Raw genomic sequence first — 20,472 nt, forward strand, 5'->3', positions numbered from 1 at the left:
GCGGAGGTAATTGCCAATTCCCATTAAAGTATTTTATAGGTAAGATATCTGTAAATTAGGTGCCACCCTTGACTTTTACAGATGAGAATGCTCTGACTTAATGGCCTTGTGACTTATAGAAAAAGTGACCCCAAATGACTATGTGGGGTTAAATCCAACCTCCACCTTACCCCAGACATGAAACAAACCTCCAGCCAGTAACCCCAACTTTTTAGGCCTCAGTCACCTCTGCTGTCAAGTAGGGACAGAAACTGAACCCACCTGGAAGGGTCTCTGAGATCATTAAATGTGAAGTGCTTAGGCCTGTGCTGAGGCTGTTTTCACTGTTTCTCACTGTTCCTGTCCTCTCACTGCTGTGATTCCTTGTTCTCTTGGGGCAGGTTTGGAAACCAGACTTTAAACTACTGGCTCTTCCACGATGGAAAGCACTTTGTGGGTGAGAAAAAGTTCGAGTCCATTCATGACCTGGTGACAGATGGCCTGATAACACTGTACATAGAAACAAAAGCTGCCGAATACATTTCCAAGATGACCACAAATCCCATCTACAAACACATCGGGTATGCCACTCTACTCAGAGAAAAAGTGTCCAGAAGGCTGAGCAGGTCTAAAAATGAATTAAAAAAAAAAAAAAAAAAAAAAAAAAAAAACGTCATGAATGAAGAGCATACGCTAGTGGAAAAGGTGAGCTGTGTGTGAAAGAAGCAGTCTTTCTGTTCTTGGTTTGTGCTAAATAAGAAAGTGGTTCATGGTAGATGTGATTTGCCAAAATGCTGGAGGATACCCAGCTCCACCCAAAGAACTCTAGAATTCTTGCTCCAAAGGGACCTTAGAAATCTTCCAGCTCAACCTCCTCATTTTCCAGGTGAGGAAACCAAGACCAAGAAATGTTAAATGATTTGCTCACACACATACAGTCAGAGCCAGGACTCGGATACACAATTGTTTTTTAATTTATTTGGTGTTTGAAAGTAAAAAATAATGTTTAATGATGAACCATCAGGATGAAACATGTTTCTAGTTGCCATTTGAGATATCACTGGTTCCATCTGTAGCTCTGCCCAGCAAGCCAAATGCATAGTTGTGTTTGCCTCTCTTAGAACTGGATGACCATCCATGAGCCTTGAGTTGAGGGTGTAGCTCCGTGGTAGAGCATTTGACTAGCATGTGTGAGGTTCTGGATTCATTACCTAAAACTGCAAAATGAAAAATGCCAACCAATCCTGGCCCATTAGCAGTTACAATAGCTCCCTGAGAGGCTTAGAAAGACAGGCTGTCCCCCACCACAGATGAGCATTATCATGCTCAGCTAGGGATTGTAAAAGCCCTGAGTGGATGACAGTGTGAACTGGGAGTGTCATACATAGCAGGACATGGTGGAGGTCTGACTTTCATCATCAGCAAGTTGCTATTTGAAAGCATCACCACAGTGTGCTTGCAGATTCTTGGGATGTGCCCCTTTGGGGACCATCTGCTTTGACTGAATGAAAGTGTCAGACAGCCACACCGTCACCCCCACTGAGTCTGTGCTGAGCCCTGCTTCTACAGCAAGGTAGGACTGGTACAGAGATAAATAAGCCAGGCAAAATGGTGAACACTGCTACTTCTGGTGGTTGCTAATTGTTAATTAAACCAGAACTGGCCCTCTGTTGTCCAGGGTTGGTGGAAGGTAAAGAAACCTCAGGTTGACTGACTGGGCATCTGCATCATCCTTGGAGATTCACCAGAAATCCCTGAGATGGAGAGGGCAGAGGGAGGCAGCAGTGGACCTGTTGGCAGAGAGGGATGATGTTAATTGATTTACTAATTGTGCTTCAGAAGAGAGCCTTCCCCAGAATCACATCAGCTGAGCAGCTGGCCCATGAAAAAATAATTTGCCATTTTCTTTTTATAACCCCAGTGTCTCTGCAGCACCTGTGTATTCTTTAGTTAAAAAAAAAAATCTGGGAAATTGTTTGCATTTTAACCAGAGAGGAGAAACTTGAGTCCCCAACTTTCTGAGTTTATTCTGGTACAGACAAGAGCCATTCCTTGGTCTATCTGCAAAATCTGTTCAAAAGTAATTTTGAATAGAAAATCTGGAAGCTGACCTTCCTGGCCATGACAAAGCAGAAGATGAATTATAAAATAAATCTCTGAAGTGGTGTTTGTATTTCTGATTCAGAGAGCAGTGCCACCAGGAAAAACAATCTATTACAAATGGCAGGTTGTGCAACAGAACTCGTCAAGGAAAAGACGTGAGGAGAGAGGCCACCCCTTCCATGTTGGGGATGGAAGCTTAGATCCTGGATGTTGGAACTGATCCTTCTAGATCATTGTCCTCCCCTGAGAGGAATGTTTGCTTCATAGAAGCTGATATTTCTGATACTGCTACTGTGAAATTAGTACCATGAAACATACTCTTTTCTATAGATATTTTGCCTTTATTTTTAAAAAGTGGAGGAGATGAATAATCAGATTCATAATCGTGTTGAATGAGTTACCCAGTATACTTTCATCTTTGGGGAAAATTAAGGCAAATAAAGAAAATATGGAAAGAAGAAGTTCAAATTCAGCAAGTGCTTTGATGGACAGGTGCCATCAGTGTGGATTTTCTTGGACACTAATGATATGATATCTGGCTTTCCTGGGGAATACTCTGGACACTGGGTCTGGTCACTTGCTGGCAGCCACTCATTTTGTTAGTAGTTTGTTAAGTAACTTGGTAGAAATCCCATCTGTTTCTCTCTGACTGGTACTGACAAGTGGAATTATTAAAAGTCCCAGTCTTTCCAGAAACTGTGTGTCCCTTAAGGGCAGGTCAATGGCTTGTTGCCGTGAAGGCAGGGACTAGAGACGAGCTACTGGAAACTTGAATGGATTGACTGAGAAGAGCCTGGAGTACTTCTCTGCTTCAGTGATGGTGCGTCTTGAAAGTTAATGAATAAAATGGGTAGATTTCTCAATATTTCTTAAATGCAATACACACCATTTCTGTTTCCAGATTACTCAAATATTCCCCCATTTATTTTATTGACCATTTCCAAATGAATCCAGAGAGACTGTTATCGGTGAATCCAAGAACATTAACAGTGCTAATTGGCACAAAGATGTTACTTACTCCATCGGATTTGAGTGGTTTCCACATTTATCTGCTGTCAAGAGTGTTAGCAGTGAACTTGATTTCAATAACTGTGGATGAGATGGGGACATGGGGAAGATGCAAAAAAAATTAGCAATGGTTAGCCAATCACAGTTGGTTTCCTTTCTGATTCTCTTTTTAATTGGTTTTTAAAACATTATGATGTGTAAGAACCACTATTTGGTGTATTTAATTAAAATGCTTATGTCTGGTACAATTTCCTAAATGCCAAGTATTTAGAATTTATTCTAAAGCTGGATTATCTACTGACCTTCAGAAATTGCTGTGAGCAATGTAAGAGTAACAACAGGATTTAACATTGGTTCAGACATTTATAGTTCATAAACAGATTTCACATATGTGAAATAATTACCCATTTTATCCTTGGAAATGCTTAGCTAGGTTCATAGGCAGGAAACACCATCTCCATTTCATTAAAATATTCACAGAGGCAGGATGAGGAATCAAACCCAGGCTTTCTAATTCCAAGTTTGGAGTGTCTTAAATCTACTGAGCAGCTGGGTCTCATTCTGTCCTGATTGCCTTTATTGTGTTAAGTAAATATCCTTGGTTTTGGCCATCCTACATCCACCATGCTAAAAATCACTCAGTCTTTACATGATCTGTGTTTGAAAACACACTGCCATTCCCAGGCATATGAACTAACCTTTCTTTTTAAACTATCCTACTGAACCAAACATGTGACAAATAATGTTTTCAACAGCACACTTATATTAATTAAATATGGTTTCCATATTAAAGTGCATTTATGTTTTACTGGGAAAAAATCTGTACCTTTGATATAATAAAATGCATTTAAAAATATATGAATTGAATATCCTTTACCCAAAATAGTATTTCAGATTTTGGAGCCTTTTAGATTTCAGAATCCTTACATAAACTATATCAATTGGCCAGCCATAATCTGAAATCCAAAGGCAAGATGAGGAACCTGACCCACATTGGATTTTGGAGCATTTTGGATATCAGATTTTTGGAATAGGATTGCTCAATTTGTATCATATTGTATCCATTCACTTCACTATGTTTTACAGCAGCCAAAGTTAGAAAACAATCTAAATACCCATCAACTCAGGGCTCTTCAATGAATTATGGCACCTTCCAGTAACAGAATGCCTTGCAACACTTGGAAAAGAATGAGAATCCTGACATAGGTTGAAACAGAAAGGTCCCCTGGCCAGAAAATAAAAAAAGCAACTTGTGATATCATATGTATGTACAGTATGTATATTTTGTGTAAATTAGGAGAAAAATCTATTGTATATATGTCCTTTCCTGGCAGATCATAAAACTTCCTTTGAAGAACACAAGAATTAGGGTCATTGGTTGACTATATGAAGAGGCAGAGGGTATTTGTAAGGGGTAAGTGTGGAAAGGAAAATTTTCCCTGATCCTATTTGATACTTTTTGAATTTTGCATCATGATACCTGTAGTATCTACTCAAAAAATTAGAAAAGAAAAAAAGAATTTACTATATCTTAAATCAAATATGTTAAAGTAAACTTTTTGTCCCCCCTCTTCCCCCCACCACCCTAGATCAGTTCCAGCACTCTGCAACCAGGCTGGTTTTCCCATCCCTCTCAAATAGTTTGTGTTTAGAGACTTTTACTAAAGGTTAGGAGCTGGAAGAGGGTAATTATAGCACAGGGCGGAAATGGCCACATAAAAAAGAATGTGGCACAACTGTCCCTTGAGTTGTGTTGGCTGCGGCTGCCTCCCTGGCACTCCCACTGCCCACCCAGACTCCTCACTGTGCTCCCCCAGGACACTCTCAGCCCACCTCCCACTTCCCCTCCCCTCCAGCATGCCCCAGCTGCTGTCTGACCAATACCCAGGTCCCTCTTGCTTTCTTATAGCAAGCAGCAAAGCCCTCTTAGGTTTCCACTCTTCTACTGCAAACCAAGGTAAGCTACCTTTTCTGGCTACAGAATCTTTCCAACTCTTCAGAGTGTCCTCCTTTACAGAGCAGTGACCTTTGTATCTAGAGTAATCCTTTCATTGCTTATTTCCCAGTTCCCACCATATGATCCAGTTGACCCATTCAGATATCTTTGTGTAGAGTGATACTACATTTTTCTGCACTGCCCTTGAACAGGTGGCAATGGCCATGCTCAGGAATGAATGCCCAGCCTGGTTAGTCAGTGGAATACTCAGATCATCCTGAGTTATATTCCCCAATCCCATGATGGAACTTAATGGCTCTTTGTTCAGGAGGTGACTCTTTGCTCAGGAGAGTGTTTCAGTGTTGTTTTAATCTTGGCAAAATGCTGATTTGCTTTGTCTACAGAACAAAGTTCAGAGTCCTCAGCATGATATTTGCAGCCTGTCTGAGTCTGGGTCCCTTGGAAAGTAGAGCATGAGAGTAGGGCCTGGCGTAGAAGTTAATGTGGGAAGGTATGCCCTAAGCAAGAGGGAAGGGTTGGTCAGGGTAAGTCAAACAGCTAAACTGAGAGGAGAGAATGATTGTGCATCAAGTTGTCAAGATGGTCTTCTTGTAAGGGGCCATGAAGAACAGGTCTTGGGAGGAACTGAAGGGGCGGTGCTTAGCTGTCACCTCTTTTCTGTATTGGCTGAGAGGATGCCCTGTGCTGTCAAGCCCCTCCCATTTCCAGGGTGCACAGGGGAATCTGGAGAATCTAGTGGGCTCCCGCATCCATTCCTGGCAGAAAAAATGCTTCAAAAACAGGTTCCCCCAAGAGAATCCCAGAGCCTCAGGCCTGAGGTAGACAGATAGTGGTTAGGAGGTGGTGAGGGGCAACCCTTCTCAATTCAGCCCCATCTTTCCCAGCATTTCTCCTGCAGTTCTTCCCTTTCTGTCCCTTGCTTCCCCTCGCTCTGTGCCACCTGCCTGAAATGCATCCCCCTACTGTGATTTGTAGATACCGGTTTGCCCTTTGAAGGCCAGCACAGCTACTTCTCTCTTTAATACAATCTGTGGGGGCCCAGACCCATCTAACAAACACCCCACCCAACATTTAGCACATAATCTTTATGATCCTTTAGCATGTTTTGTCCAAGTAACTGTTTAAATCAATGGCTAAAGTGTTGGCCTCAGGGACCTTCAGCATGTGAGATGCTGGTTAGAAATGCACGTCTCAGATCCCATCCCAGAGCTACTGGATCAGGCCCCTGCCAGCCTGTGTTTTCACAAGCCTCAGGTGGTACTTTGCATGCAGTTTGAGAACCTGAGGTTTGGATATTTTTTCTCCTCCACTAGAGGTTGACCAATTACAGGCAGAGGCAACTGCTTAGAGGCAGCAGTTCAGCTCCATGTCTGCAAAGACCCCAGCACTCTGTTCTGATCCTAAAGAACTCAAAGGACTCGGGGAAGAGGGTTTGGACATTTTATTACTCATGTGCTCCGTGGTGGCAGACCAGGATAAATGGAGGGCTGAACTCATCTACAGGCAGGGAAAATATATAAAGATAGGTTGCATGCCAACTGCTCCTATGAGTTTCTTCAGATGTTTTATGAATATGTGATTTTACTTCACACTGAGGTCCTTCTGCTTTGATCTTCACCTAAAGACTGGAGGTGAGGGAAGTGGCCAGACCCCACCCCACACACAAACACATTCTTGGGCATTTGTCTTGGTTCACCTTCAGAAACGATGGGCCTTCTAGACACTAATGTGTCTTTGCCTCAGCACCAGCACATCAAGAGTGCACCTGTAAATACTTTCTGGCTAATGAACCATGGAAAACTTAAAAATGTGATCAGTTGCTCCAAGTTCACCTTAGAGGACAGTGTATCTCAGATTCACCTGGAGGGTATGTCATTGTCTCCCACCCTTTCTCTTGGGGCAAGCTCTTTCCTCCACTGGCTGAAATCTGGCCAAGAATGCACTGTAGCATCATGGGAAGTCAGAGCCTGGAAGACAAAGGGAATCTTAAGATCCTCTTAAACAATCCCTTTTGTGTTATAGGACAATTGAGATATCTGGTTCAGTAGCATAAAAAATATTTCAAGGACATCTAGGAGGTTCAAATGGAAGGAAAAAAAATTGTGAATGCAAACTCAGAAGTTATCTGAAAGATCTCTGAGCTTGCAAGTTATACCTGCATGACTCCTGTATGAATCACTGGGAAGTAAAAAATGAATTCAGACAGCAGTTTTCTGGAAGGTGTTCCAGCAGGAAATGCAAGGCACATTCAGCTGGGATTTTAAAGATTATTTGTTTAAGCTCCCAAGGGAGCTTCCCTAGGGGCCTGCACCATTAGAAGTGGCCACCACCCCTGTGTTTCAGGAAGAGGAAAGGCAAGAAGGTTATCAGAGTTTCAGGAAAGCTAGAGGAAGCCCTCCACAGTCCTGAACTCCTGCACCACCTTAGAGGAAAACCATCAGCCTGGCCCCTATTGAAGAGAAACTGACTTAATTTCTCTCCTCCTACCCTTTAATCTGCCTGTGCCTCCATTGGTCAATCTCAGCAGAAACCAGAGAGCTAAGGAGCTGGTGTGCAGTCTACAGGAGACAGCCTCCCTGTTCCAGAATGAAGGCAGGACAGAGAATGAATTTAAGAGGGCAGATGAAGCAAAGGATACTAGTGCAAGGTGTGGTTAGAACACAGCCTGGGTACCTATAAGTTGTCCTACTCTGTTAGCATTGCTCTCATCACCTATGTGAAGTTAACCAAGTTTGAAAGCCAGATGGGTATTCTTTCACAATGATAGCGTAGCTCGTTTTTTGGGGTGGATCCCACAACTATGTTGCTGTGGAGGGGACTGGGTCTTGGATAATGGAAGGGCTTTGTGTCTTCATTAAAATTCATACATGGTGCTGGCAAATGCCCTCTACCAGGCAGGGGTGCTGCATTCATTTCCCAAAGAAAGAGACTGAATTGTTAATGTAATTGAAGAGGTGAATAAGATACACTGATATTACAGGGTCTGGAAAACCTGTAGATTTTCTCTGCAGGAGGTCCTTTGGAAATAATACGTAACTGACATAACCAGTCTTTTCTCGGGAGTCAAGGATAAATGAAGATGAGCGTAACTTAGCTAGTAAAAGTGACAAGTACAGTAATGACAGCAGCCATCCATCTTCCTACCCTCACATATACACAGTCATAAAATAGAATGGGATAGAACCCTGTAAGAATGGATTTGAACTTAGATTACATTTGCTCATGAAACCAGGTTTTGCCAAGCATTATTTTATATCCAAAACCTCTAATGATGTGGGATTTATCATCCAGGCTGAGCTGTAGCTGATTTGATTGTTGGTTGTTCTCAAACTGGCTGCAGGTTAGAATCACTTGGGAGCTTATGAAATAGACCCATGTCCAGCCCCTCCTGACCTAAGGCATCTAGGTCCCCACTGGTGAACTTCAAGTATCTGCATTTTTAAGGCTCGCCAGGTGATTTGATCAGGGTCTGTGGACCTGGGTTAGATTAAAAGTGAGATGAGGAGGTGAAGGTTATCAGACATTCAGGGGACATTGATTTCTTGCAGAGTGTAGCTCTCAACTTACCCATGCTTGTGATATTTCTGAGACTCTCATATACTAGCTTAGACTGGCACTAGGAGTGCCTCTTCATATGAGTTCAAACCCCTACATGAGAACATGTTTCAGATAGTAACTCTGGTGGTTATGGATATCTGAGTTCCTGCAGAACATGCTTGGCTCCTTTCCCCAAATTATTGGCTAATTTTTAAATGATGGGAAATAGTTAACTGGAGCAAGGATTTAGAGAATTCACTGAAGGAACAAGGAAAAGTCATTGTCCTTTCAACAGGGGCCAGGCTGGTGGTTTCTTAGTGACAAAGTTTATTCGACTGTAACTCTTACTCTTGGCTGCACACTGGAATTCATGGAGGAGTTTAAAAAACAAATAGAAATCATTCCTGGGCCTGTGCTCAGAAAACTACTTGGTACAAGGCTTGGATATCTGGATTTTAGATGCTACTAGTGATTCCAATGTATAGCCAAAATTGAGACCACCCCCCCCTACTCTATGAGAAAAACTATAAATATTAGTTAGGTCATCTGCCGCAGTCTCTGGCTGGGCACAAATCACGAGTCTCCACACAGCTTGTAGATTCAAACAGCAATTCTTTATTCCCGAACTCACACCGGCCGTCTACAAACACGTTCTGGGGGAATCCACGTTCTCTGCCCAAATCCACTTCTCCCAAATCCACTCTCTGCCCAAATCCACTCTCTGCCCAAATCCACTACTCCTGGACTTCTCTCTCCCAAAATATACTGTCTGACCCTAAGAACTCAAGAGGAACTCAGCAGCAGGATACGCCCTATTCTAAAGGGGGAACACCCTAATCTCCTATTATGCTAAACCGCCCTGGTTCTTGAGCAAGGTCACCTTTCAGAAGTCCTTCCACTAGACAGCATGGGAGTAAGCTGGCAAGGAGATTGTCATACCTACTTGGCTGATGGCTCCCAGCAGTCATCTTTTCCAGTTGATTACATTAGAAAGCAACTTTGTTCACCAATCTCTCACTATTAGTGTCCTCACCATTTTATGGGAGCAAAAGGAAAGTTATTCTATTATGTTCAATGTGTGTTGATGTAAAATGGGCCAAACTCTCCTTATCCAAATCTACAGGAACAGCTAGCCCTGCTATTTTGTGTGCAACATTGCCATCTTGTGGCCTAGAGGAAAGTTACACACTGGTGATAGTCTCAAAGGACCAAATCTAACAAATGTGGGAGTAATGAGTAAGAACAAATTTTCAGCAAAGAACTCATTGAATCATCCCCATTTCCTCAGGTTTTATAGTACAGATTAGGCTATGCAATAGGTGGGGGGTGTCTGTTCTGGCATCTTGTGCTCATTCTCTGTGAAAAGTGAGCAATTCTGCAAGCCTGTGACACTTAAATGTTCCTCCCAAGACCTGTTCTTCATGGCCCCTTACAAGAAGACCATCTTGACAACTTGATGCACAATGTTCCTCTGACTCACTGGGACTCTAGTCCAGAGATGCTCAAATCTTCTCCTCAGGGCCACTTTATGCTCTTTAAACTTACTCAGGACCTCAAAGGGCTTTTGTTTATGTGAACTAAATCTATATTTGCCATATTAGAAAGCAAAGCTGATAAAATATTTATAAGTTCTTTAAAAAGGAGCAAGCCCATAACATGAGCAACAAATGACCATTGTGTGTTCAATAACATACTTTGTGGGAAAAAAACATGTTTTCAAAAATGAAAAAGCAGTCAGAATACTGGCATTGTTTTTACATTTTTCTGTAAATCTCCTTAGTCTCTGACTTAATTGGAGACAGCTGGATTCACATATCTGCTCCTATATTCAACCTATAATGATATATTGTTTGGTTGGAAGTGTGGGAAGTAGCTCTGGCCTTAGATATGGAATTGCAAAAGAGACGAATGTTTCTAGTCTATTTTGTTCTACTATATTTTAAAAAATATAGTAGAACAAAATTTACAAGCAGAAGTTTCTTAAAAGATTAGTTTTCATTTCAATTACTAAAAAAAAAAGTCAACTAATAAAATTAGTTTGAACATCATGGCCTCTATGAAGGTGTCTTGGGTTCCTCTGGACACTGGTGGGCCCTCACTTTGAGAACCACTGTTCCAGGCAGACTCAATGAAAGAAGAGCCCACCCTTTAGAGAACTCTGTGCATGTGCATCTCCAGGGCATGTTGGAGAAAAATAGCCCTGTCATTTTTATCACCTCTGACTGCAGGAGGCAAATGATGCTGAAATCTAGGACAGCTGCCCAGCTCTAGAGACTGGGTAGAGTGGGGAGTAAATTCTATTCTGGATCCAACTCTGAGGGTTTGCCCTGTGTATGACCTCAAAGTTCTTTTCAGTGGCTCTGGGCAGCAGATAGGCAACAAAACTGAGCCTGGGCCTCTCATTTGAAAACAACTTGCCAGGTAATTCTGATGTATACAGTTTTCCTTTAGTATCCACACAGGATTGGATCCAGGACCCCCACAGATACCAAACTCTATGGATGTTCCCTTATATTAAGTGGTATGATATTTGCATATAACCTATGCACACCCTACTGTGTACTTTAAATTATCACTAGGTTACTGGTGATACCTAATGCAATGTAAGTGCTTTGTAAATAGTTGCCACACTGTGGGGAAGAAATACTGTGTACATGTTCAGTACAGATGCAAGATTTTAAAATTATTTTTAGTTGTTGGATCTTATTTACTCATATGTGATGCTGAGAATCAAACCCAGTACCTCATGCATGCTAGGCAAGTGCTCTGCCACTGAGCCACAACCCCAGCCCCAGGTATTTTTTTCCTCATATTTTCAATCTTGGGTTGGCAGAATCCATGGATTCAGAACCCACCAACACAGAGGGCTGACTGCCCAAGGAAAAGCCACCAGACAGGTCTCACTTTCTTCCCTGTATATATGAGAAACAGGCCTAAAGCTCAGCGTGACATTAAACTTGGTAGATGAGACACCATTTTAATGACTCCTGGTATTTTCTTCCTTTACCTTAGCACAGGTGCCACCCTCTTTCTGGTTCTGTAGCACTTCTTCTGCCACCGTCTTTACTTATGTAATCAGGACACATTAGTCCTACCTCCACCCCACAGTGAATAGCTGTCATTTTTACCCCCAGAGCCTAAGCACTGTTTTATGGAGATTGTACCTAGAGCCACTTCTCTCCCACTTACAGTTTAAGAACTTCTGGCAGAAGAAAATGTGCTGGGTTCATTGTGATTCAATGCTGGTTGGTTCAAGTCTGAGCGAATGAAACACTTTAGACTGCCATTGCCAGTTTCAGAAGACCTTTCACCCTCCCGCTGCTTGGCTGGACTTGACTGGAAGTACAGCCTGTGTTGCTGAAGCTTTCCTACCACCCTGTAGAGCCAGAAGATGGAAGCATGACAGAGAAACTAAGTTCTGAGATCCAGAGCTAAGCCTCTACTAGAGCTGCTCCTGCAAGCCTGCGCCCTCTGCTGGATGTTTCAGGTCATTCCTGGTTCACCTTTGAGCTGGGCCAGGAAACGCTTGTGTTGCACTTGAGTTGACTGCACTGTCTTCCTAACCAGAACTGTGACTCATCTGTCAGCTCCCACCACCCTCTTCTGTCCTGTATATCCTGCTCACTTGATTTGAGAAATCTCAGGTATTCCAATTCATATTCATTTTTAGTTTAATCAAATAATCCACATTATCCTTCTTGAAAATGGTGCTATTAAATCAGACAAGGGGACATCTAGTGTTTACTGAAATAGGTAGGAATGTAGTGTCCAGACAGACATGGAAATAACCCCAAAACAACATCTGGAATACCTCCTCCCTATTGTTTGCCTCCAGCTCTGTAGAATTATATTTGTAGACCTCTTAATAATTAAATGCTCTTAAATAAGATTAAGGCAAATAAGCTAAAGGGTCCTAGTCAACTCTGATGAACTGAATTCTTATCAACTTGTTATTTTCAGTAAATATTTTTTAAAATGCGAAGAAACGTGGCTCCATCTGCAGCAGAGGTCTCTGTTGGACATGGGACCTACCAGGTCATCAGTAGAAGAGATGATAGAAGCTAGAAACCTGCAGACCTCAAAGAAGGGCCAAAAGGCCAAAAGTCCCTCTGTAGCCTATGAATTAAAGGCTTGGCCTACAAGAATTTCTGGGAATTTTTTTTTTTCAAATCAAATGTGGGGAAGAAGAGGGGTTTTGTTTCCTGAGTAATTTCCACAGACATTAACAGGAATGACACTATCAAGGCCACATTTGAGGCTATTTGTTTCCATTGCCTCAAACAGGTTGCAGAACTGATGTTACTCATTTCTCAATAATGACATGTCTGGCTGGGTTTTCCTGTGAGTTTAAATATGTGCTCATTGATTTTTGTCTCTCCTTATACATAATCACTTTGAAGTTTCTAGGGGGTTAATATTTCACTTTGTTCCAAGTTCCTATTTATGAACCTAATGAAGTCCAGCCATCAGAAGAATAAGTTAAAGTTTACACATGCAACTTTTATTGTTCTGGTATGACTTAGAAAATTATCTAAGAAGTCCAGTCACCATCATTTGCAACAGATTCTTCTTTAATACTCAAGTTGTGAGTCAGAAATAAGACAGCATTCTAGGTTAAGTATGTCCCAGAATTAACAGAGTAAAGGCAGGCAGTTATGTTTTACCACAGTATATATATAAATTCCATTTTTAAAAAAAATTATGATATAAGATATTTCTGTTGTGTTTAACGCCGAATAATTTTAGGAAACATATAATTATTCCCATGAAAAAAACTTTACATTTACCCAGTATCTCATAGTTTTTAATCCATTATAAACTACATTGTTTCATTCAGTCTCACAACAACCTTTAAATTTAGATTTTTCTCTTTACCAGTGAAGGAGTGAGAGAGATGAATCTTAGGGAAGCCTTGGGTCATGTAGCTAGTAACTGGCAAGTCATGACTTGCCTTGGGTCATGTAGCTAGTAACTGGCAGGTCATGCTGTCCTTTCTGTTACACCACATTGACAAAGGAAACTTATTGGGTTTTTTTGTTTCTCGTTTTAAAGCTTCTAAACAAAGCATTATATTGGGAATTATTTCCCTCCTTAAATATCAGCATTCATTGTCTCTGTGGCCTTATTCTAAGCTTTCATTCTTGACTAATTTGTTCTTATGAATGAATACATATGGCTAAGGGAATTCTTTAATAAATGTTCAATCTGGAGAAAGATGCCTACCTCTGTGATTCTTAAAGAATATCCCTGTGTGCATTTTTAGCCTTGAGCTATATAAATTTTAAAAGGGTTCAGCAATTTTGTAAAGCTCTTATACCTTCACCACATCCCAAAGTGACAAGTGTGAGATGCCTGTCTTACACAACAAGCATGCTCCTCACTTCTTCCAATCATGATGGAACAAATGGGGATGAGAAGACATTGCAGCCATACTAACACTGCTGAACGTTAGGCAGTAAGTCCTGATCCAGTTCTCCCTTTCCTTGGCTTTGAATCACCCGGTGAACTCTGGGACTGTACAATTATACACGAGGAGTTTTCAATTTACTGAATGTTTTTTTCCCCTCTGGTAAGTCAAATGTAAAAATTAACCAGGTCACAAGGAAAGGAAGAAACGCTAATGTTCATTGGGTGTCTATCACATGCCAGGTTCAGTGGGGTAAGGTTTTTGGTTGGTTGTGCTCTCTGCCCTCCCATCAGCTCAGAGAGGGAGGAATCGGAGTGGCTGAAGTAATATGTTCATAACCACCCTGCTGGCAGGTGACTGGAACCCAAACCCCTGGCCATCCTTAGTCGAGAGCCTCTTCAGTAGCTCCCATCTGAGAATGAGCTCTCAGTGTGGCCCACAATGACCTTGTTCCTGTCACAATGCACACACATGCACACTGATTCACTCTCATCTATGGTACTTCCCCTCCCCAACTGCATCCAAGAGGCCACATGTGACCAATGGAGGTTTTGTGAGCCTAGCCCTGGGGTTTGATGTCCCCTGACCCCCTCCCCCCACACACACAGCCTCCTCCAACTTATTGCAGTGCTCCTCCCCCATCTCTTACCCAGCCCCCTGTCCTCATTTGAGGAATTCCTACCTGTCATTGCAGACCAAACCCCAGCCATTCCCTCCCTGAAGTCTTCCCTAACCTGCCCAGGCCTTCCTTCAAGGTCCCATCCTTGGGCTGCCACCTGTGGCTTAAAGCTCTCCTTGCCCTTAGCACACTCTACTGGGAGGGTTTGCTCATGAATTCATTCATGCTTAATTATCAATAATAAATGGTAATAACAATTAACTATTTATTGAGCACCTAATCTGTGCCAAGTACTGTTCTCTGGAGATATAGGCCAACTGTGCTTAGAGCAACCAGCTCAGGATGGGCCAGAGGCAGAACACAGTCAGCCAGCCCCTGGGTTTTTGCCTGGACTTGCCCAAACATGGTGGGAGAGTGGCCATGTGGCCAACACTTGTCCAGTCTGGCTGAGAACAAAGCCACAGGAGGAGGCAGGACCAAGAGCAGTTTCATCCTTGGTTTTATAGGCCAACCCATTTCGCTTTGTTTTTGACCCAGCACTAACTTGTGTGGAATTTCTGTTTCCTGTAGCCAGAGGAGCCCTAATGGGGTCCTTAAAGAAAGCAGACCATATCCTCAGAGAAGGCCCCTCTAGAGTAGGGAGTAGTGTGGATGAACCTGGGTGGTGGGCTGCTGAATGGAAGACCAGGCAGGCAAGAGCAGAGGCTGCTGAAATGGGTGAGCATGAGAAAGCCACAGAAAGCAAGCTGAAGTTGGAGTGGCAGAAGACTGGGCATGGTAGGGGGTAGAAGTAGTGATAAAATGAGACTTCTCCATGTTGTGTTTTAAAAGCCAGTAGCCATGGGCAGATTTTTAAATAATGACAGTATGACCAAAGCCAATCATCCTTTTCATTTTTAAACCATAAGTGTATGCTAAAGTTTATTATCTCCTCATCATCCTAACTTTGAAGGCTTAAGTTTGCTGAATTGTTTTTCACAAGTTTTACTAGTTTTGGGTCGGGATGGGAGAGAACCCAATGCACGTGCTCTGCTCTTGTGGATGAACAGAGCCCCACAGAGCTGCCCTAGCTCAAAGGGCTCATCTGTTCTCTTTTCCAAAGCCACATCCCTCAGACCCAGACTCAAATAAGTGCTCATTAAATGAGTTAGTGTGTGCTCCTCCTTTTTCTACCTCCCACCTACAAAGGAAAAATACAGCACATACCTTTCTTAGAAGAGCTGTGAGCTTTAAAATTATCTGTGTTGAATTTGGTAATGAAATAAAAAAAAACTCATTAACCTGGGCTTCCCAAATCCTAACCTTTAATATCTATGAAAATGTTATTCACTAATTAAAATGGTTTAAATAATATTGAAATGAAACAGAACTTAAGAGTACAAAGGTTTTCCTTCAAGTTGATGAAAGTATACACTTAAAATGGAATAAAAAGAGGTCAGCAATCACTGCTGCTGATCAATCTTCCTTAGTCTGGTGGTTCTCACATTTTAGTGTACCTGACAAATCACCTGAAAGTCATGTTAATATCCACATTTCCAGACCCTTCCCCACCATTGCTGCTACAGTAGTTCTGGGTGGTTTTTGAAACTACAGTCAGCTAATATGATTAAGTGTATATAGAAACTCTAGAACTAGGGCAAAAATAGTTGATGGTATGTAATAAATAATTTTACATATGTGTATGTGTATGTTACGTGTGCTTCTATGTATGTGTGTGCATACATACATACATTTTAACATTCTTTATGTTTACTTTCCTAGAATATAAGCCAACTGCATCATAAATGTTCCATAAATGTTTATTGTTTTCATATAGCATGAATCTTGCCAATGGCCACTGAAGAGCTTCTCCTTGCAGAGGTGATGTACAGGATGGCTAAGTGCAGGGTCCAGTGCCAGAGGTTGTGGGGCCCTTGATAGCCACTTGAACTCCCTGAGTGTCAGTTGCCTCATGTGATTATAATCAGACCTGTCTCCCTGGAGATTGCTGGTGACCAAGTTAAAGCAGATGAAGCTCCAGGACCAGTCTTGACCCATGATGGGCACTCTGTGAGTGTGGCTGTGGCCCCTACATCCTCACCCTGACTTCGAGGGCACCCGGTGACCCTACGGATTGTAACTCACTGTGTGCACCACAGTCAGAAATGGTTTCCACTCCCCCTGCCCTTGCCCACACCCACCAGCCCCGCCAGCCCTGACAGACAGAGATCCCAGGCTGCCTTGGCCCTCTGACACCCTAGGGTGCCAGCATGGAGCAAGCTGGCCACCACCACAGGAGAAACTCCCAGCCCTTTCTGGAGCTGCCCTGGCTTTATCCTCCTTCCTTTGTGTTCCTGGGAGGCCTCACCTGTGCCTACTTCCCAGCAGCCCCCCTGTGGGAATCCTACTCTACTGCTCTTCCCTGCTGGGTTCTCAGACACTCAGGGTCAACGGCTGTGTCCTGCTCAATTCCACAGCAGTTCCTGCAGAAGAAAGACATACTTAGGAGATACTTAATGCTAATTGAAGGATGCAGGGAGGGAAGGAAGGAAGGAAAGAAGGGAAGGAGTCAGGCAGGGGAAAATTTTTACCTGGTATATTTTTTGCCACTGTAAAAATAAAAGTTTAACAATTTCAATCTAGAGGAGCAAATGGGCCCAACACCTTTTTCATATTTTCAGTGAAGGTCAAGGTGGGTCCTCTTCTCCCACATGTTACCGTTGTTCTGCCAGTCACTAGAGGGTGGGCAAAACCAGCCTGTGGAGGACCCACCGCAGAGTCATCCCTGTTGGGGTTGGTTCAGATCTTCAGTGTGTTCAGGGGAGACTCCCCTTCATGCATTTAGGCTGATTTACCACTTCTGAGGAGTGTCACCAGGGAAAAGGCTCCAGAAGGGAGTGAAATTCAAGACAGAGCTGGTAAAGGTTGTGTACAAAGAGGAAGTTGAGGTTACTGGTTAAAAATCATTGAGTTTCAAGTACTTCTGCTCCTGCCATGCTAACCCCACCTGAGAGAAGTGATAATTGGGGACAACCAAACTGCACCAACTTCAGCTCTAGTTCCTTATCTCCAAAGTGGAGGGTGACTTTCTTGAGCAGGAGCATTCTACCTCAGAGAAGGTGAGCTGACAATTAAGAATGGCTATTTGAGGAGAAAGCAGAAGGGAGCAGGACTCATCCATGTATATGCATAGAGCACACGTGTAAGTACATGTGAAGAAAGCTACATGCCTGTGAGCCTAAATTTCTTGGAGGTGCTGGCCCATTTTTGTAGAAAACCTCTCACCCTTGCCATGACCATGCAAAAAAGAAAGATATTTGAAACATCAGTGTTCTGGTCTTTGTCTCAAAGGGAAATAGCTGAGGGACATAGGAAAGCAGGCAGAACTATCAACTAAAATGTCACCAAATACCAAAACTTCAGTCACAGGTTTGGTGACTATAAACAGGTAAACTACCAAATGTGGGTCTGTGTTTTTATGTCACATATGAACATAAAATTTCCTATGATCATGGCAAAGCATGTAACATTGTCTTTTGCAATATAGTTTTCTCCAAATCAACAAGTATTAAGGGTCAGAGTTCATATAATATTTGTGTTCATTTCCCAAGTGACAGATTTTTAAGTGACATTCTTGGGGGGGGTCATACTCATCAGTTTTATTTTAAGTGTGATTTTATCATTTCTTTGGTATGAGAATAACATGAGGGTTTGGGATGGAACATTGCCGTTAAGAGCCAGGCTGAGAGTCACACTATCCAGGTTCCACCATACCTTCTGTCTTAGGGAACTGGGGTGCATCATTTGACCTCTCTCAGCCTGAGCAGCCCCTTGAGTGACACTATAGATGTAAAAGCATCCATGGCTTCAGAAGCTGGCCCCTGCCTGATGTGCTACACTTTCTAGCCACCAGTATACTACTTGTTTAGAAGACAGTTCTAGAATCTTAGTAGATAAAAAATCTCCAATTGACTCTGCCATTTCCTATATGGTTAAGGTCTAATTTTAAAAGCTATTTCCACATGTAATAGACAGCCCTTCTCTGGCTCTCGCTATAATGTGACTGACTCTTCATTGCTGGAAAAGTAGACTCAGCCAAGATTCTCCCCCCGAACCTCCATGGATTTAAAAACACATTCCAAGAAGAGCGGGATACTCCACATCATTGCTATGTCTTCAAAAAGGAATATTCACTTAGAAAAGTAAAAACAAACCCGTGAGCTGCTTGTTGATATGCACAAGCCAAGCCCTTTGAAATCATGTAGCCTTTCCAGGAGTTGTCAAGGCCCTCACCTTGGTCCAGGAAATGTGCATTTCACAAAGCTACAGACCTTTTCAGGTCTTCTCAGTGGGCTAGCAAACACCTGCAGTCTCCAAAAGGGGCTAGAGTATGAGTGGTTCCTGCGATTATCTTTCCATGGGACCCTTTCCGTGTCAAGCATCACTTGAAACTTGTATTCTGAAGTGGGATAAAAGCAAATGAAAAATAAAGGAAAGGTTTCTACATGTAAGGGTCCATTTATTTAGTTATTTAACTAACTTATAATTTTATGGTTCCTTTTCCCATATTTGCCTTGGTGATTCTGCTACCACCTTCAGGCTGCTCTAGGGCACATTCTTGACTTTGGCCATACACCACCTCAGCTATTCAAGAAGTATATGAATGTTACAGAAAAGATATTTGCTTCTGAAATAGGGATACCAAGGGAATGCCTTAAGTTCCCAGAGTCATAGAATGTCAGCACCCTGCATGGAGGGGGCAGGAAAATACACTGGCATTTGTTATTTGGTAAATAACAACCCATGATGGCTATGCTGTGTGAAGTTGGTTAAAAATCATTGAGCTTCTCACTTGATAATCAGTGGGCATCGTGACGTGCTGCCCACCATCTGCTTTGTCCAAAGCTGACATGCAGTGGCTGGGATATAAAGAACAGTACCAAAGCTCAGTTCCTTTGCCCCAAATCAGGACAACTTTGCAGGATCAGTCCTGCTTCCACACGGGCCACCTGAGGCTCTTTGGAATCTGCCTCTCCATCTTCTCCTACCCATCTTTTTGCTTCTAGCACCTTCTGTGGGCCTGGGAGTCTACTTCTCAGAAAACCTAGCCTGCCACAATCCTGTGGGGAGTATGAAATCTCAGGCTAAAACTGGAAGTGGAAAGTAGCCACTCTACTTTCTTTTTAATTGAATTGAATTTCTTTCTCAGATTTTACTCTGACTAATAGTTGTATCTCTGTCAATTCTGAGGAAATCCAGTTAATTCAGGGATTTACCCTCCCTTATTTTCTCTAAAATTTATCTCCTTTCTGTGGAACCTCAAGTGTTGTCAGATCTCAGTGCCAGCATCCATTCAGACACTATACCTGTATGCTCTCAGGTTTGTGGTCCATGCCCCATCTGCAGCTGGATCTTCTGGGCTGAACTGCTAGGTCTCTCAAGTGCCACAGCTTTGCCACTCAGCTGCATGGGAAGGGCCTTTCTGCTGCTTCCCACTGGTGCCCGTGTTTCAGCCATCTTTTTTTTTTTTTTTTTTTTTTTTTTTGTCATTGCGACTGAAAGACGTGACAAGAATAATGTAGAGTAGAAAAAGTTTATTTTGGCTCACAGATTCAGAGGGTCAGTCTATGGTCAGCCAACTCCATAGCTTTGGGCCTAAGATGAGGCAGAACATCATGGTAAGAGGGTGTGACAGAAGAAAGTAGCTCGGGACATGACAACCCCCAAGCAGAAATAGAACTCCGCTGACTAGGGACAAAAATAGAAACCGCAGAGATACACCCTACCAGCCTATAGTTACTTTCCAGTTAATCCTTATCAGTGGATTAATCCACTGATTATGTAAGGACTCTCATATCTAATCATTTAACCTCTGAAAACTCT

General features: G+C 42.5%; 1 protein-coding gene across 1 annotated transcript in view; it reads left to right on the forward strand.

The window, feature by feature from the left end:
- Positions 1 to 528: 528 nt before the first annotated feature.
- The window catches only part of LOC143389277 (beta-chimaerin), a 103,952-nt gene continuing 84,008 nt past the window's right edge, over positions 529 to 20,472 (forward strand). Inside the window, exon 1 of the mRNA XM_076842436.1 lies at positions 529 to 684. Coding sequence (XP_076698551.1) covers positions 529 to 684 — 156 coding nt within the window. The remainder of the gene's footprint in view (positions 685 to 20,472) is intronic.

The sequence above is a fragment of the Callospermophilus lateralis genome, unplaced genomic scaffold (genome assembly GCF_048772815.1).
Source record: "Callospermophilus lateralis isolate mCalLat2 unplaced genomic scaffold, mCalLat2.hap1 Scaffold_530, whole genome shotgun sequence".
Lineage (NCBI taxonomy): Eukaryota > Metazoa > Chordata > Mammalia > Rodentia > Sciuridae > Callospermophilus > Callospermophilus lateralis.